General features: G+C 43.7%; 1 protein-coding gene across 1 annotated transcript in view; it reads right to left on the bottom strand.

Annotated features, from left to right (window-relative positions):
* Positions 1-1,916: 1,916 nt before the first annotated feature.
* The window catches only part of LOC101983502 (kinesin-like protein KIF28P), a 46,247-nt gene continuing 29,630 nt past the window's right edge, over positions 1,917-18,533 (bottom strand). The window contains exons 17-23 of the mRNA XM_005348976.3: positions 14,616-14,890; positions 13,183-13,317; positions 12,290-12,456; positions 11,998-12,104; positions 11,617-11,764; positions 10,871-11,058; positions 1,917-2,562 (exon numbers count right to left, since the gene is read on the bottom strand). Coding sequence (XP_005349033.1) covers positions 2,407-2,562; positions 10,871-11,058; positions 11,617-11,764; positions 11,998-12,104; positions 12,290-12,456; positions 13,183-13,317; positions 14,616-14,890 — 1,176 coding nt within the window. The 3' untranslated portion in view covers positions 1,917-2,406. The remainder of the gene's footprint in view (positions 2,563-10,870; positions 11,059-11,616; positions 11,765-11,997; positions 12,105-12,289; positions 12,457-13,182; positions 13,318-14,615; positions 14,891-18,533) is intronic.

Raw genomic sequence — 18,533 nt, 5'->3', positions numbered from 1 at the left:
GAAATTATATAATGGCTTTCTCTATATAGTTTATTCACTTAACACAATGTCCTCTAAGCTTATCTGTGTTGTCACAAATTAGAATTTCCCACTTTTAAAGAAAAGTTATTTGTTCTTTAACAATTTCATACAAGTATATAATACGTTCTGGTTTCTCCACCCACCTCTTCATCGCCCTTCAACCCCGTCAGCCCTTCCAGTCCCTTCCCCTCACTCACGCTTTCCGTTCTGTTTTGTGACCATGGCCTTCTGGGCACCCAGGGTTTTGGATTGGAGCCCAGGGGCTTCTCAGTGAGTCCACAGCTGAAGACAGTGACTGGCCCGAGTCTGTCCGCAGTCAGTAGTTCAGCAGGGAGCACCTCCCCGGTCTGTGACTGATGGCTGCCAGGCCCAGTGCCGGCAGCCAGAGCTCTGTGACCAGGGTTGCAGTGGCTGTCATGCCCAGAAAAAGCACCCACTGTCATTGTTCCTCTCTTCCAGCCCCCTCTTCCACTGTGTTCCTGAGCTTTAGGGGGAGTGGTATAAATTATGTCTAGGGATGAGCATTTCATTGTCACTTAGCGTCAGCTCTTTGGCCAGCCATGATTCTCTGCATTCACAGCCACTCACTGCTAAGAAAAGCTTCTCTGTCTGGGATTGTCATTTGTGTGAAGGTATAAATAGGAATATTTACAAGGCAGTTTAGTACCATATCAATTTAGTTAAACAATCTTGTTTTTCTTAAGGTGGAGTAGCATTTGTATGCACACCTGCCATATTTAAAATTCTGGCTGTGCATTGGTGGGCACCTAAGCCCTAGCTCAGCTGGAGAATAACGCTGCAGTGAACATGACGTAGGCTAGCTTCAACATGCTTATTTCAGCCCCTTTGAGTATACACGCAGTAATGGGATTGCTTGATCATAAGATAATTCTGGTTTTTTAGGAACCTTCAAGGAAGTACTGCATTAAGTGATAAAATTGTGAGAACTGAACAAGTTAACAAATGTTTGGAATTATTGATTAGAGTCTGGTACCTGGTAAATGTGTGTTACAGCTCATTATTTTTAAAACTTTTTTTAAATTTTTAAGATTTTATGTACATTGCTATTTTGCCTGCGTGTGTTGTTGGATCCCCTTTAACTTGAGTTACAGGCAGTTGTGAGCTGCCATGTAGGTGCTGAGAATTGAACCTAGGTCTTTTGGAAGAGCAGATAGTGTTCTAAACACTTTAGCCACCTCTCCAGCCCCAAGGGTTAACTATTCTTGTGACTTTGTTACTAGATGTCCCCCCTAGCCCTGAAAGGTTTCCTTATACATTCTTCCTAGAGTACTTGGTGTCTGTCAGTCTGTAAGACTCACCAACCATTGATGGAATCAATGTCCACTTAGGACGGACTGTCTGCTGGAGGGAGTTTGCCAACAGTCAGCTCTGCACCTCGTGCTGCACTCCTGCTGCTGAGCCAACTGGTTGTACTTCAGATAAGCATATGAATAGAAAACAAATGGAGGCAACTTGTGGACGGGTGGACTTGGTCCGAGCAGGAGTACAGAATCAATGTGAACTAAGCATTGTCTGTTCTGACAACAGAAGCAAACAACTAATGGGACGGACAGGCTTTGTTTAAAGGGCGGAATGGCCAGAGCAGCCTGGGTTAAGATGAAACCCTATCTCGGAAAAATAAAAAAGAAAAGAGTGGAGAAGTGGTTCAGCGCTTAAAAGCATGTAATGGTCTCGCAGAAGACCCAAGATCAGTGCCCGGTACCCAGGGTGGGGCTGACAGCTGCCAGTAATTCTAGCTCCAGATGATCCAACTCCCTCTTCTAGTCTAAAAAGGTACCACACGCATGTACAGACACACATACATAGATACCTATAAAAATTATTTTTTAAAAAGAAAAGAATGTGAGCTACTTCCCAGGAAAGCACTAAACGTTGGCAATCATTAACCATCCCAGATAATGGATGCGGAAAGAGGGCTTAGAAGGAGGGTGAGTGAGTGGCCCCACGCTGTACAATGTGTAAGTGGATAGGTTTAGCCAGGATTGAACTGTGGGCACTCAAACCCAGAGCCTCAGTTTCTGAACATCTACCACAGACATCTCTCTCCATCTGTATACGTATTGATTTTTATAGAATTTTTAAATCCAGTTAAGGTCCAGCGTGGTGGTGGCACAGGTCTGTGAGTCCCCATTTTGGGCCAGGGGCTTAGGGTGTACAGAGGCAAGATAGGCCAATCTGGTCCACGTAGCAAGTCCTTATCAGAAGAGAGGCAAGGGGAGGTATCTTACCTAAAAATGGCAGATGGAATTCCATGAGTCAGTGAAGCTCAGGAACTCAGAACGTTTTTGCAGTTTGCTTGTCCTCACTGCTGGCTGCGCAATAAATACTCTTTCTTCTTCACTATGAAAGCAACATTGCTCGTCCTCACTGTTGGCTCTGCATTAGATGTTCTTTCTTCTTCTTCACTATGAAAGCAACATCATTTTTCAGCCTCCGTAAGCTGGATTCAAGCAGGTCCTCCAAATCCTTTAGCATCTGTGATTGTTGGTGCACAAAAGGTCGAAGCATTTGATCGTCTTCCTAAAAATGAAAGGAAAAAAATGACAGTGATGTCATGACTGGAGTGAAAATACTTGGTGCGTGTGAACGAGGTGTCCAGCAAATGTCCATGTGGCTGAAGAGCTGCACTGGACCCTTTGGAGCAGTGGGGACCTGGAGCAGGCGCTTCAGGAAGGCTGTTGGAATGCTCCAGGAGTAGGATGAGATAGATGCCCACAGTTTCAGACTGGAATGCCGTGTTCTTTCAGTGCTGCAGACATTGAGACTTGCACAAGAACTCCCAGACAGAGGCATTTACTGCTTTCTCCCATGCCCGGTGGAAGCACCCCTAGAAGGGATTCCAGAGTCCAGGGAGCATCAGCAGAGGAGGGTGGGGTAGACAGGTGACATGGCACTGGGCTCCGATTTGTTTCCTGGATTATCAATAGATTCCTGCCCACTATTTCCCCGGTGAATTTTCCATGTTTCTTTTTCCTATTCCAAAGCTAATCATTTATATATTCTGAACATTAATCTATGAGGATAGTTATGGGTTAGCAGTCAGGAAGTTTCAGATGCTAGAGCACTTTGGCTTTTTGAGTGAGAAGTGTTCATCCAGTTAAAGTCCATAAAAATATCCCCCAAATCAAAAGACCCTGAGACATGTTAGATAAGGGATAATCAACCTATGATACAAATTGGTTTGTACTTAGAGTGTGGAGGAGGGTGTTCACAGGTGTGCTGTGGGAGCCTGGAGTTAGTCTCAGTTGCTCATGAGGAGCAGTACACTTTTTTTTTTTTTTGAGGTGGATCTCTGCTGTGAAGTCTACTGAATAGGCAAGGCTGACTGGCCAGTGAGCTTCAGGGATCGCCTGCCTGCCTCTCCCTAGGACTAGAATTTTACACACTCACTGCCATGCTTGACTTTTTACACGGTCCCTGGGGTTAAACTCAGGTCCTCATAGTTGTGCTGTGGGCATTTTCCTGGCTGAACCACCTTTCCAGCCCCCCCGTGCTTATTCTTAACTTTATTTAAGGGGCCTGACTCTATTCATCCCCCATCAAAATCCCAACACAATTCTTCACAGACCTTGAAAGAATACTCAACTTCATATGGAAAAACAAAAAACCCAGGATACCTGAAACAATCCTGCACAATACAGGAACTTCCAGAGATCACCATCCCTGACTTCAATCAAGCTCTGCTATAGAGCTATAGTAATAAAAAACACCTTGGGTATTGACATAAAAACAGACACATGGATCAATGGAACCAAATTGAAGACCCTGACATAAATCCACACACCTATAAACACCTGGTTTTTGACCAAAAAGCCAAAATTATACAATGGGGAAAAAGGCATCAACAAATGGTGCTGGCATAATCGGATGTTGACATGTAGAAGATTGCAAATAGATCCCTATCTGTTGTCCTGCACAAACTGTCCAAGTGGATCAAAGATCTCAACATAAATCCATTTACACTGAACCTGATGGAAGAGAAAGTGGGAAGTAGCCATGAACGCATTTGCAGAAGAGACTTCTTCCTGAATATAACACCAGTAGCACAGACACTGAGGTCAACAATTAATACATAGGCCCTTCTGAAACTGAAAAGTTTCTGTAAGGCAATGGACACAGTCAATAAGACAAAATGACAGCCTACATATGGGAAAAGATCTTCACCAACCCCACATTTGACAGAGGACTGATCTCCAAAATATATAAAGAACTCAAGAAAGTAGACATCAAAATACCAAATAATCCAATTAGAAAATGGGGATATAAATCTAAACAGAATCCTCAACAGAAGACTCTCAAATGGCCAAAAGATATTTAGGGAATTTCTCAACATCCTTCAGTCATCAGGGAAATGCAAATCAAAACGATTCTGAGATACCATCTTATACTTGTCAGAATGGCTAAGATCAAAAACAGTGATGACAGCTTATGATGTTGAATGTGGTGTAAGGGGAACACTCCTCCATTGCTGGTGGGAGTGCAAACTTGTACAGCCACTCTGGAAATCAATATGGTGGTTTCTCAGAAAATTGGGAATCAACCTACTTCCAAGACCCAGCTATACCAATCTTAGGCATTCACCCAAAGGATACTCAATTATACTATAAGGACACGTGCTCAACTATGTAAATGACAGCATTATTCCTAATAGCCAGGACCTAGAAACAACCTAGATGTACCTCAATCAAAGAATGGATAAGGAAAAGCTGGTAGTACATTTACACAGAGTATTACCCAGCTGTAAAAAAAAAAAAAAAATCGACCTTATGAAATTTGCAGGCAAATTGATGGAACTAGAAAAAAAATAATTCTGCATGAGGTAACTCAAACCCCCAAAGACAAACATGTTATGTACTCACTCATAAGTGAATATTAGCTGTAAAGAATACCAGCCTACAATCCACAGCCCCAGAGACTAGATAACAAGGAGAGCCAAAAGAGGGAAGCATGGATTTCCCTGAGAAGGGGAAATAGAAGAGATCTAGAAAACGGGGGGCAAGGGACTAGGGAATGGAGAGGTGGGAGCTTGAGGGAGTGGTTTGGTTGGGCTGGGTGTGGGAGGTGGATTGGAGGCGGATGGAGGGGGAGAGTAATGGAAGTCTTGATGAGGGGTATTTTGGGGCTAAGGAGAGACCTGGTGCCAGGGAAAACCCCTAGGAATCCAAAAAAGGATGACCCAAACTAAGACTCCTAGCAATAGTGGAGAGGGTGCCTGAACTGGTCACTTACTGTAAGCAGATTGGTGACTTCCCTAATTGCTATCAGAGATACTCTATTCAGTAACTGATGGAAGCAGAGGTAGAGATCCACAGACAAGCACTGAGCTAAGCTCTGGGAGTCTTAAGAAAGGGAGGAGGGATTGTACGAGCCAGGGGGATCATGATGGAGAACCCACAGAGACAGCTGAACTGAGCTCATGGATTCTGGACCAACAGAGAATCTCCATAGGATCAACCTAGGCCCTCTGCATGTGTGTGACAGTTACATAGCTTGGTCTCTTTGTAAGGCTCCCAGATCAGGACCTGTCCCTGGTGCTTGGCTAGCTTTTGAAAACCTGTTCCCCATGCTGGATTACCTTGCCCAACCTTGACTCAAGGGGAAGAGCTATGCAACTTACTGTGTCATGCTTTGCTCAAGCCCTTGGGAGGCCTGCCCCTTTCTGAATGAAGATGGGGGGGCTGCAGTTGGTATGTAAAATAAGTGAAAACGTTATTTAAATAAAATAAAAAATAGAAAAGAGTATTCTGAAGCCGGGCGATGGTGGCACACGCCTTTAATCCCAGCACTTGGGAGGCAGAAGCAGGCGGATCTCTGAGTTCGAGACCAGCCTGGTCTACCAGAGCTAGTTCCAGGACAGGCTCCAAAGCCACAGAGAAACCCTGTCTCGAAAAACCAAAAGAAAAAAAGAAAAGGGTATTCTGAGAGCTGAACGAGCAAATCGGCCTGCTCACAGCTGGGCACTGATGACAAGAACTCATGTTTGCTGAGTTTCTCCTTCATACTGAAAAAAATAAATGAAGATGTTATTTTCCCTTCCAAAAAAAAAAAAAAAGGATTTCTATTGCTGTGAAGAGACAGCAAGACCACATGAAAACATTCAATTGGGGCTGGCTTCCAGTTTACTCCTTTATCATGGCAGGAAACATGGAGGGATACAGGCAGACATGGTGCTAGAGAAGGAGTTGAATTCTACATCTTGATCCACAGAAAGCAGAAAACTGAGATCCTTCCTCCAATAAGGCCACACCTTCTAGTAGTGCCAGTCCTATTGCAAGATATTTGATCACACTGTGAACCCAAAGATTGGATTATTTATTGAAAACCCCTGCTTCTAGTTGTGGTGTAGCTCAACCTGAGTACACACCTTTAATTCAAGAATTTTCTGCCTGAATATTGTAAAATAAAATCAACCATAGGTCAAGAGGTGGAGCAAACAACCAGTTGACGGGATAAAAAAGTCAAGAGGATAGAGAGACACACACAGGAAGTAGGAAGGACATCTAGTTGGGAGAGTTTTGTTCAAGTAGGAGCAAGGTTCTTTTTGGGGGGACATCAGCAGAGCAAGAAAGTCATCTGGGTGCTTGCTCTGTCTCTTTGAGCTAGTAGGCTTTCATGCCAGCATCTGGCTCCTGAGAAGCCATCAGATTTGGTAGGATACCTGGGAAATCCTCAAGGAGAGAGTTAAAGCTATTAAAAGGAAAAATGTTCCCACATTAAGAATGGGAAATATAATACTCAGGGTGTCAGGCCCCTGCATAGTGCTACTTTAAATGGCACGGAAATAGAGAAAATGAAAAGATAAATGACTTTATTGAGATTGACATCATACCAATTTGTAATTCCTACCAGTCTGGACATTGATATTTTATCATTAAGAAGCAGAGTGGTTTTTTTTTTGTGCCAAATGTGGAAAGTGGGTTGATAGGATGCAAGCCTTAGGAAGATTTATAAATGAAAATAAAGAAAATACTCAAACACAGAGGAATTTAGGCAAGAACGTACCATGCCACCACATGGTGAAACTGAAGAGGGGTGGCCAAAGTTGTTAGAAAACCAACTTAGTTTTTATCCAGTTACTGGACAAGAATTACCAACAGACAACAGGCACCCCCCAAGGTTATCAGGGAGTTAAATGGAGTCCTATTAGATTTGAGGAGATTTAAGGAAGCACTTGTTCACTGGTATGTGTTCACCCTGTGTGGTGAATTCATGGGCAACTAGGAGCAGAAGCATCTCACAAGACTGGAAAGAGTTGGCAACAGTAATATTGGAGGCTGTCCCCAGTTCTGACGACGAACATGGTGAAAAGAGTCATAGAACAACAAACAGACCTTGAGGTATTAATAATATTCCCCAAGATCAGTCACTAGATGATGGTCAGTATGCTGAATTACAAAGGCAGCTTGAATTTGATGATCATGACTTGGCACTATATCATTTAGCAGTTTTAAATGCTTGGGACAAGGTTGAAGAATCAGAGGTCTGAATCATTTACTAAAATTATGCAAGGTCCAAAAGAAGCGTTCACTTTTTTTTTTGCAATGATTGACTTCAGCTATAAATAAAATAGTATCAGATCCAGAGTCAGACAACTATTAATCAAATCTTTGTCTTTTGAGAATGCTCATTCAGAATGCAAAAGGGTGATTAGGCCTTTAAAAGCAAGAACAGCACCAATAGTTGAATGGATTAGGAATATGGCTAATATTGGATCTCTCATTTATGATGCTACTCTAATAGAAGCATTTCTAAAAGTTTTAAGAAAAATCAAAATGTGAGATGTTTTAATTGTGGTAAACAAGGTCATTTGAAAAGGGATTGTGGGCAAGGCATTCCAAGAAAGAGTATTTTCCAGAGATTTTTTTTTTCTGGGGTATGCAGAATTGTGGTAAAGGCCAGCATTGGACTAAGGAATGCAGATCAATAAGGGCCAGGCAAGGTAATCTCTGCCATCAGGAAGTATTCTAAGGAACCTCCTACAGGCCCCAAGTTCAAATTTGATTCAGTCATTCCCTGTCAACATTGGAAAAAATCATTCACAGAGCATAAAAATTGACTAGTCTGTTGTTAAAAACAACACTGCTCTGGGTATAATCAGGACAGAACAGCTTCAACAGATAAAACAAAAATTCAAGAGAGACTAGAAAAGTATTTTTGCAAGCTGCTATAAATGATCAGAGATCAAAGCTAAAAATACAAATAAATGACGTTGAAATTGAAGGGTTGCTAGACACAGGAGCATATGTAACAATAGTTTCACCAAAATCTTGGTATCCAAATTGACCTCTTTGGGAGGTAAATATTTGGTTTCTAGGGATTGGAACTTTATCTCAGGTAAAACAAAGTAAAAGATGATCAAATGTATAGGGCCAGAAAGAGAGATAGGAAAAGTAAAGCCGTACGTGGCCATGAATTTATGGGGACATGATTTGTTGCAGCAATGGAAACACAGATTTAACATTCCTCCAATCTCAGAAACCATAAAATGAATTCTTCTAGAAAAAAAATAGTAAAAGGTATTATCAAGAACAGTCACAGACAGTTCAGGTTATACCTAAGCAGAGCACAGTGGCTGTTGGTCTTTCAAAGGTACCAACCACCGTGTTTAAAATGGGTAACTGACAAATCCGTCTGTGTGGAACAATGACCTTGGACATGAGAAAAATCACAGGCATTAGAACATCTGGTACAGGAACAGCTCAGTGATAAACATTTTAAATAATCAACCAGTCCTTGGAATTCTCCTATATTCTTCATTAAAAAGAAATCTGGAAAATGGAGAATGTTAGCAGATTTGAGAGCCCTAAGTAAGGTGATTCAGTCGATGGGCTCTTTACAGCCAGGAATTCCCTTACCCTCTATTGCCTAAGGGGTGATCTATTATAGTTATTGACTTAAAAGACTGCTTTTTTATATGCCTTTAGAAGAACAAAGGAAAACTTGCCTTCCCAGTTCTTAATTAAAATAATGTTCATCGGGAGGCAGAGGCAGGCAGATCTCTGTGAATCCAAGGCCAGCCTGGTCTATAAGAGCTAGTTCCAGGACTGGCTCCAAAGTAACACAGAGAAACCCTGTCTCAAAAAAACCAATGGATAAATAAATAAATAAATAAATAAATAAATATAAAATAATGTTCAACATATTAAAAGGTACCACTGGAAAATTCTTCCACAAGAAAGGTTAAATAGTCCCACCTTGTGTCAATATTTTGTACAACAGCCATTAGAACTAATTCATACAGTTTCCTGAATCTATAATTTACTATTATATGGATGATATCTTACTAGCTGATTCAGACTCAGATACCTTAGGAAAAAATGTTTGATGATGTAAAGAGAATTTTGCCTTGCTGGAGATTACAAATTACTCCTGGAAAAAAAATACAATGAGGAGAGCCTATCAATTATCTAGGATATAAGATAGGTTTACAGAAAATTCAACCATAGAAAGTACAAATCAGGAGAGATCAATTACAAACTCCATGATTTTCAAAAATTGCTGGGAGATATTAACTGGCTATGGCCCACAATTGAATTGAACTCAAGATCTAAGTAAATTATTTTGAACCTTACAAGGTTATAACGATTTAAATATTTTAAGGAAATTTTCAGCTGAGGCTGAGAGAATTGGCTTTGGTAGAATAGAAGTTACAGGATGCACATGTGGATTGCGTGGATCCATAGCTTGACTGTATTCGAGTTATTCCATCTTCTACTCAGTCTTCCACAGGAGATTGCAGAGAGAAGAGAATATCTTAGAATGGATATTGTTATTAGCACACAAACATAGTAAAAAAAATTAAAAGCCTATGTAGAAAAGGTTTCTAAACTGATTCTGAAAGAAAAATTAAGACTTCGTCAATTAGTAGGAATAAACCTAGCAGAAATTGTTATATCTTTTACTAATGCTGAAAGTGCCTTATTATGGGCAGAAACTGAACATTGACAAAGAGCTTGCAGTAAGTTTGGGGAGAGATTAGCAACAAATATGCCAAAAGCAAGAGACTTCAGTTTATAAAAATAACTAATTGGATTCTCCCTTGTATAGTAAGATGGACACCAAATTCTGGAGCCCCTACATTCTATACTGATGCACATAAATAAATCAGGAAAGGTAGGTTTTAAGTCAGAAAAATAAGTGGCTCAAAGCCCTTATGATTTGGTTCAAAAATCAGATCTGTAAGCCATTCTTATGGGTATTAATAGATTTTCCTGGATCTCTTAATATAATTACTGACTCTCAACATTCAGAAGCGGAACTTATTCCAGATGATTCAGAATTAATTTTGCTATGTATTCAACTACCACAAGCAATCAGAAATAGAAATTATCTTTTTTACATAATGTATATCAGATCCCATACAGGCCTACCAGGCCTTCTAGCACAAGATAATGATGAAATTGATCAGCCATTAATAGGAAATGGGCTAGAAGCCTCAGAATTTCATGAGCAACACCATTTTAATAGCAAAGATTTGAAGAGTTTTCTATCATTTGGCAACAAGCCAAGGAAACAATAGAAACCCTAACCAGGCTTTATTTTTTATTTTATTTTGGTTTTTTGAACAGGGTTTCACTGTGTAGCCCTAGCTATCCTGGAACTCACTCTGTAGACCAGGCTGGCCTCGAACTCACAGATCCACCCACCTTCCTCTGCTTCCCGAGTGCTGCAATGAAGGGCGAGCACCACCACCGCCTGGCCAGGGCCCACACTGTTAAAAGCACTGATTTGCTCATCTGTTCACACACACCCCTCCCAGCGCTCTGCCATCAAATCTGTAGGCTCAATGGAGTACTGTCTGGGTGTCACAGGGAGGCTGAGTACTCACGGGGGGTCTGCACTGCCGCAGACTGAGCAGCTGTCGTCTGGCCATGCTCATGCCTCCATAGAACACCTTCAGGGCTCTGGCCAGCTGTGCATCGCAGCCGGCTTGCTGAGCACACATCTGCTTAGCCTCTCTGACTGCCGGCAGCTGGGCTCTCACCTCAGCTCCCTCTGGGTTATCTGCCCTCCGGGCTGGGGTACAAAGAAAAAAAGTATGGGTTTCTCTGTGTAGATCTAGCTGTCCTGAAACTCACCCCCTCGACCAGATTGGCATCAAATTTAGAGATCTACATGTCTCTGCCTCTACCTCCTGAGTGCTAGGATTAAAGGTGTGTGCCACCAGGCCCAGCTTTGGGGACATTTTATGTCTTCACTTATCAGCATATTCCCTTTGGAGCCACTCTAAGAAATCTTAGAGGGCAAAAGAGAAAGGGTTCTGTTCTTTTGTTATGGTCTAAGATATGAGTTAACTCATTAAGATTTCCTGTTCTTCTGGAGCTGGAGAGATGGCTCAACAGTTAAGAGCACTGACTGCTCTTCCAGAGAACCTAGGTTTGATTCCAAATGCCCACATGGCGTCTATGACTCCAGTTCCAGGGGGTCCTCCTGACAGCCTCTGCTGGCCTCTCTGGGCACACATGCACTCAGGCACACATAAAAATAAGTAAATGTTTTTTAAAGACAAATAGCACATTCCAAACATGGGAACTAAGAATGAATGAGATGAGCCAGCAAATGGTACTGTCTCACCGTGTTGAGCAGAGCCAGTTTTTTCCAGCGATGCCTTGAGAAACACATTTTCTTCTCTGAGGGCTCGGTTAATGTCTCTGAGCAGCTCCATCTCCTGCTCTAATGTGAGCAGTTTCTGATAAATTCCTGGTACCTGGTTTGACATGATCTACAGAAGATACGTCAGCTCAGCTTTTATGGAATTACCTGCACAGCCTTCCAGACTAGTGGTTCATACCACCTCGTGTAAACAAGGAGGGAATGGGGGCGGGGGCAGGGGCAGGGAGAGGTTTAAATCCCTCGGGACACACAGAAAAGCACAAAACCACTTTCATAAAGGGATGATTCTTGGGGGCTATCACTGAGGTTGTTCCCCCTTGTCATTTGCCACGAAGTACACACCTGGCTCACAGTCTTCACACTGGACAATTTCTTGGTATCTACCACAATGTGGCCTTCACCTGGGAGCAGGCTGTCCAGCTGAGAGAAGCCGAATTCAGCACAGCCTTCTGCAGCGTGGGAGAGGGGACCAGAAAGGAAAGACCCCAGTGAGCTGAAGTGAATGTTGAACCCCAGGCCTGGCAGAAGATGGCGCTTACCCACTGCTCCCCAGACCCGCCTGCCTCCCTCGCTCCCTCTCAGCATGGAATCTGGTTGAACAGCACACCTAGGAAAGGAGGAACAAGCAAGGTACCTTGGAGGCCCCACAAGTCAACGACCAGGGCATTTGTCAGTAAGTAATCCAGGAACTCGCGGGATGCACTCAAGGCCACAACGTGGACAGTCTCTTCCATCCGGGGGTTCACGCTCTTCCACACAGGCTTCGTATACAGAGTGTTTGGGAGATCATAGACTCTGTACCTGAGGCAAGGATAGAAAACATAATTGAAAACCAGAAGGGCCACATCTGTGCGGCTAGCTGAGAAGCTGCCCTGTAACTGAGTCTTGTGGTTTTCTGCCTCCAGCTCTGTCACTCAGCATACCATCACCATCGAGTAGGTAAGTCCAACAGGCAAGAAGGGGTTAATCAGTGTTTACTTTAAAGTGTCAGGTTTCCTTGGGAGGTGTTCAGTTTGTACTTGTTTTTTGGGTTTTGTTTGTTTGTTTTTGTTTTGAGACACAGTTTCTGCGTAGCCCTCTAACTGCCCTGGAACTCACTCTGTCTACAGACCAGGCTCGAACTCACGGAGATCCACCTGCCTCTGCCTCCTGAGTGCTGGGATCAAGGGTGTGTGCCACCACTGCCCAGGACATTTTTTTACTTCTTAAAGCATCCTTTCTTTTACCTTTCAATATCCTTTGAACCACATGAATTTAACCCTTTCTGGTTGTGTCTTTACTTAAACAACATGGTTTTGGTGGATTTTTTTTTTGTGGCAATTCAAATATCTGACCTGTTGCTTTAATCACATAAGAGACTCAGCAGACATCCTAGGCGTGTGGAGGGCCGTGTGGCTGTTCTACGTGGTGGAGAGAGTAGCCATTTTGCAGTTGAACAAACAGAAAAACTTAGAATTTTCTGATAAATGCATCCACCAGGAGCCACACATACGGTGTGTTCACGGAGCATGTAGTGCAGATCCGTACCCCAGCTGGATGCCCCGGCTTGCATCTTCCTTTAGCCATTTGACACCAAGGCATCCGACAATGTGAATCTGGAAGTCAAGCCTCTTGCCCAGTAGCTCCAGGGGCTCAGTAACCATATCTTCCTCCCCACGGGCCCTACAGACAAGAGTTGAACATCAGTCTCTGGATTAGGCTGGACCCAGGCTAGTTAGTGTTCAAATGTCACAGAAATGAAAGAGTCCTTTAGAGATAGACAGAGATAGACGATTGCCCTGGAGGACTGGATGGTAGTATCTGCTATAGAATCCATTCACTCAAGAGCCAGTTCCGGACGGTGCTTCTGGCAAAGAGCTCACAGGCCAGAGAGGAAGCCAAACATCTCCGTGTGGCGAACGCGAGTGGGTAAGATGCTAAGCCCACACTGAGGATGGTTGGTCCCACTGGGGAGGAGGAAGGGCCAGCTGTCTGCTCAGAGGCTGCAGCCTAATTTGTCATCTGCCTTGGTGAGTCAGTCACAGTCCAGAGTCAGCATGATCCCTCTTGTCCTTGGAAGCTGCTTGGGTCAGCTTTCCGACTGGGGACCTCTCTTATGTCAACCATGCTCTTAAAGGCTGAAACTCACACATAAGAATGCCATGTTGTTAATTTTCAGTGTGACCATTGGGCAGCCTAGGTAGCTGGCACAAACAGGTGGTGCGCCAGTGGCCTGAAGTCCCTACAGACACTGCTTTTGGTCAGCTTGGCCTTTTGGGCCCAGAACTACAAGACTTTCCTACTCCCTTCTCAAGGGGGTTTCCTCTTCATTAAGACAAAAGGTCACATTGGATGTTTGTATCCAGCCCAGGACTCCTGCCAGACTCTGTGCTTACAATTGCTGAAATACTGTTATATAAACATCTTATGGCCTAAAACGTAAATAATAAATCAGGAGTTTAGGGACAGCACAGAAGGATCCAGACACCTAGCGCCTCCCCACCCCAAACCAAGGAGCAAAGCTTTGGCCTCTGCCAAGAATGGAGACGGAAAAGCAGAAACCAACTTTCTGCTTCTGGCCCTGATGCCTGCCAAGTGTGACAAGCACCCTGTGTAGTGGATGCCAGACCTGCAAGGTGCCAGGAGCAGGCTGTGGCTGAGGGTAAGCATGTCCACAACACAGGCTTCCTTCCCGGGGTTCCCTCATGGAATCAGCCCAGGCTTTGGGTTCAGCGTTCCTCATGCCATCTGCTGTTTTGTGGGATGTCTCCTGATTCCCCAGGTCCCTGGGGCAGTGCTGAGCTGTCTCTAATGCTAGCCATTTGTCAAGAATCAGATTCAACGAGGTCAAGTCATAAATGAGTTCATTCTCTTGTCTGCTTGTCTCATGGGTAACCCCTTAAGGGACCAAGTTGATTTCCCTCCACCCTTCATGAGAACTTGGGCTCTTTTGAGCATCCTGGGAGGGGACCAAGACTCACCATCCCTCCGGGGAGCAGGGAGTGATGCGGATGTGCAATACTGCCTCCTCCAGCCCGTCATAGTTCAGAAACTCCACCTGTTCCTCCAGCATCATGCGGTAAGCCAGGGACTGCAGCCAAATGTGTGCTGAGCCCAAGTGGACAACCTCCACAGGGTCCCAGAAAGGGTCATCTTCCTGAGCCACCTGGCTGTCTTCACTCTCTAGAAAGTGCTGGTAAAGTTCCTCCATCAGGAATTTCCTATTGATAAACTTGGCTTTTGACCAAATCCATACCTGGGGATGCAAATGGGGTCACCCAGAATCTTAGTTACTGTTCTATAAACTCGGTTTTTGACCAGATCCATACCAGGGAAGGCAAGGGAGGTCACCCGGCATTTTAGTTACTTTTGTGCTTCTGTGAAGAGACACCATGACCGAGGCAACCTGTAAATGAACATACTCAACTGGGGGCTTACTTGCGGTTTCAGAGGGTTAGTCCATGATCATCATGAGGAGAAGCTGGCAGCAGGTCAGCAGACATGGCCCTGAGCAGTAGCTGGAGCGTCACATTCTGATCCACCAATTGGAGGCGGAGACAGACTGGGCCTGGCGTGAACGTCCAGTGACACACCTCCTCTAACAGGGAGACACCTAATCCTTCCCAACACAGTTCCACCAACTTGGAATCTAAACATTCACATGCATGAGCCTATGAGAGCCAATATTATCCAAACTACCAGGCCATGTCCTGTTTCATTTGCTGCTTAAACAACCCATCTTTTATCCAGCCTGTGCCTCCTAATGGGTGGAGTCTGGGGAAGATCACATACTACTCTCATCAGACTTAACTTTTTGAGGCCCTTCCAGAACCACATTGTAAGTGATGGCAGTAGAGCCAGAGAGATAATTATGGCTGATTAAAGGTAGAGAGGCCATGAACCAAGGTGGCTTGGTGGTGTCTAGAAGTTGGCAAAAGCAAGGAAATAGATTTAACCACTGGTTTTCCACAGAACAGCATGGCTCAGCAAGACCTGTGTTGGACTCACAGCCCACAGAGAGCTAAGTTAGACCCTGGGGCAGTCAGTGAGTTGACAGTGCTTGTCATGGACAATAGAGGACAAATACGGAACAACTGGTCTACCAGAAAGCCGAGCGGCTCCACAGCAAATGCAGAGCCACGTGCTGGGTGGACAGCCCCTTCCGCCTCCCCTGTAGCTAAGCACACAGGCAAGTTAGCTCCATTTCTCAGAAGCCCACAAAGGGGTTCCATTCTTGTTCAGGGATTCACCAGTGAGCAACAAGTCCAAGACAGGAGTTACTGCCTCTCACTGCAAGAGCAGGGCCTCTTCAAATACCTGCTATGGAGAGAAACTTAAGAGAAATCCAGTTAGAAGTTTTCTTGACTGAAAATGTCACATCAGAAGTGGTATGAAGTAAAACCAACAACCCCTTGGCAACTAGAATAAAAACAAAAGCCAATGGCTAAGGCCTTGACTCCATGAACATCATCTTCACTGGGAAAGTTGTATGACAAATACAGATTTTTCTGTCTCTCTGGCCTCCAGGCAGGTAAGGAAGCACCAAAGATGTAGGTTTCTGTCCCGTGTTCACCTATACCATCTGGGTAAGCTTCCAGGCTTAAGTCAGGTTTTTATCATCTCTATTCCTACTGGCTATCCAGGAGCTCACTATATAGACCAGGCTAGCCTTAGAGACCCACCTGCCTCTGCCTCCTGAGTGCTGGGATTAAAGGTGTGCACCACCACCTTGGATCTCTGGTCTACAGGCAGGGCTACACAAAGAAACTCTGTCTCAAAAAATAGAACCATGCTCTGTAGAGCATTTCTTAACTAGTGATTGATATAAGAGGACTGAGCACATGGCTGGTGGGACCACCATGGGCTGGTGGTCCTGCGTTCTATAAGAAACAAGCTGAGTGAACCATCAGGAGCAGGTCAGTAAGCAGCACTCCTCCGTGGCCTCCAGATTCCTGCCCGCCTTGGTGTGGGAAGTCCTTTTGTATGTGTTATTTTTATTGGCTAACAAGTAAAGAATCTGCCTTGGCCTGTGATAGGTAAAGTAGAGCTGGGGTGGGGGGAACTAAACTGAATGCTGGGAGAAAGAAGGCGGAGTCAAGCAATGCCGTGGAGCCACCAGAGGGAAAAGACACAAGCTGCCAGCTGGAACCTTGCTGGTAGGCCATGAGCCTCGTGGTAAAATATAAAATAGAAATGGGTTAATTTAATATGTAAGAGCATGTTAGAAATATATTAGAGTCATTGGCCAAGCAGTGTTTTAAATATTGTTTGTGTGATTATTTTGGGACTGAGCAGCTTAGAATGAACAAACAGTCTTCTTACAACAGATTGGTGCACCAACACGGCCAACTAAATCCACTTAAAACCCGAGAGAGTTTGGGAAGGAGTTCTAGACACAAAAAGACAGTTAATGCAGTTTCTTGCTCCATTGATGGCAGCAAGCAGAGACAGACGCAGCTCCGTTAAGAGGTTTCCTGACTCAGCTTTAGTGGCAGAGCTGCGTGGTTTAAGGAAAGACTTCCTGATTTGTGCCAGGAACAGCTCTGGCTCTTTTTTGGGGCTGATGCCCGCCACCCACTTCAGGTCCAGATGCTTATATGTCCACTCAGGGTCAGTAGGAAACTAGCTGAGACCATGCCCATGGCTCAGTACTCCCCATTTAGGCAGGCTGCAGATTCAGGTCTGCTAGGCTTACAAAGGCAGGAAAGCATGGTGGATTCCCACCACCATGCACAGAGATATTTCCAGGCCATGCAGTGTGCTGCATGGCAGATTTAGCTTTTACTCAGATAAAAAGGGTTTATATACTACACAGTGTTCCCTAAAGTTGAGATGGTGAGGACAGCCACCAGGCAGTCTCAGAAGCAGTAAACATGCTTCCTCCCTGTTGGACTGGGCAAAGCAAGCAGGCAGGGCCTTGTTGGCCCTAGCCACACCCACTTAGCATTAAAAAAAAGGGGAGGTGCTTCTGGTCAGAAAATACTTACAGATACACAATAAAGACAGATTCAGATAAAAAAAAAAGACCTCTAAATGGGTCACAGGGTTGGATAATGTACATAGACTTGGGAGAGAGAAAAGAGTATAGAGAATTATAAAAAGAGTAAATCATTTTTTAAAAAAGTCTTTAAAGAGACAGAGTACAGACATAGATTAAGGAAATAGAGAAAAACCACATAAAGATGGAAAATACAGTCTAGATTATGTATATTATTGTGTTTTCTTTGAATTTTTTGACTGTGAAGGAGCTAAGTACGGAGAAATATTTCACTGTATGGGCTGCTAAGCTAAACCAACCTATATATTTTAAAGGTATCAGGACTTCAGAATTTGGGTCTAAGAATATGTTATTTTGGAACAGAGGTACTTCTTTTGTTTCCACAGAGGATGAGAACCTGTGGAATTCTTCCAGACTAATATGGTTTGATGGGCCAAGACCCCACAAAAGGTTGCCCACCACCAAAAATACTTCACCCAACAAAAAACAGGAAGCAATTTGGAGAGAACTACACCCAAATTCCCAAATATTGTTTATGTTTGTTTACATTGAAAGGGGGATAGGCTACAGATATGAATACTTTGCATTAGTATGGATCTTGGTTTATTTATACAAATTTAAGGTCAATTTTGTTACATGTATATTTCTGCTCTTGATTACGGTATTTTTGTGCAGCTCCTTTAAAAATGCAATATATAAGAAATATAGGTTAATAGAAAGTCATGTATAAAAGTCAAGCTTGTAATCATGTTAGGTTTTATAGATGTACAGAGATATATTTCAGATGGCTAGTTATTCTTCAAACCTTTTAGGGCTGGAGAGATGGCTCAGTGGTTAAGAGCATTGCCTGCTCTTCCAAAGGTCCTGAGTTCAATTCCCAGCAACCACATGGTGGCTCACA

This window comes from Microtus ochrogaster, chromosome 6, assembly GCF_000317375.1.
Source record: "Microtus ochrogaster isolate Prairie Vole_2 chromosome 6, MicOch1.0, whole genome shotgun sequence".
NCBI lineage: Eukaryota > Metazoa > Chordata > Mammalia > Rodentia > Cricetidae > Microtus > Microtus ochrogaster.
This window is presented reverse-complemented; position numbering and strand designations above follow the sequence as displayed.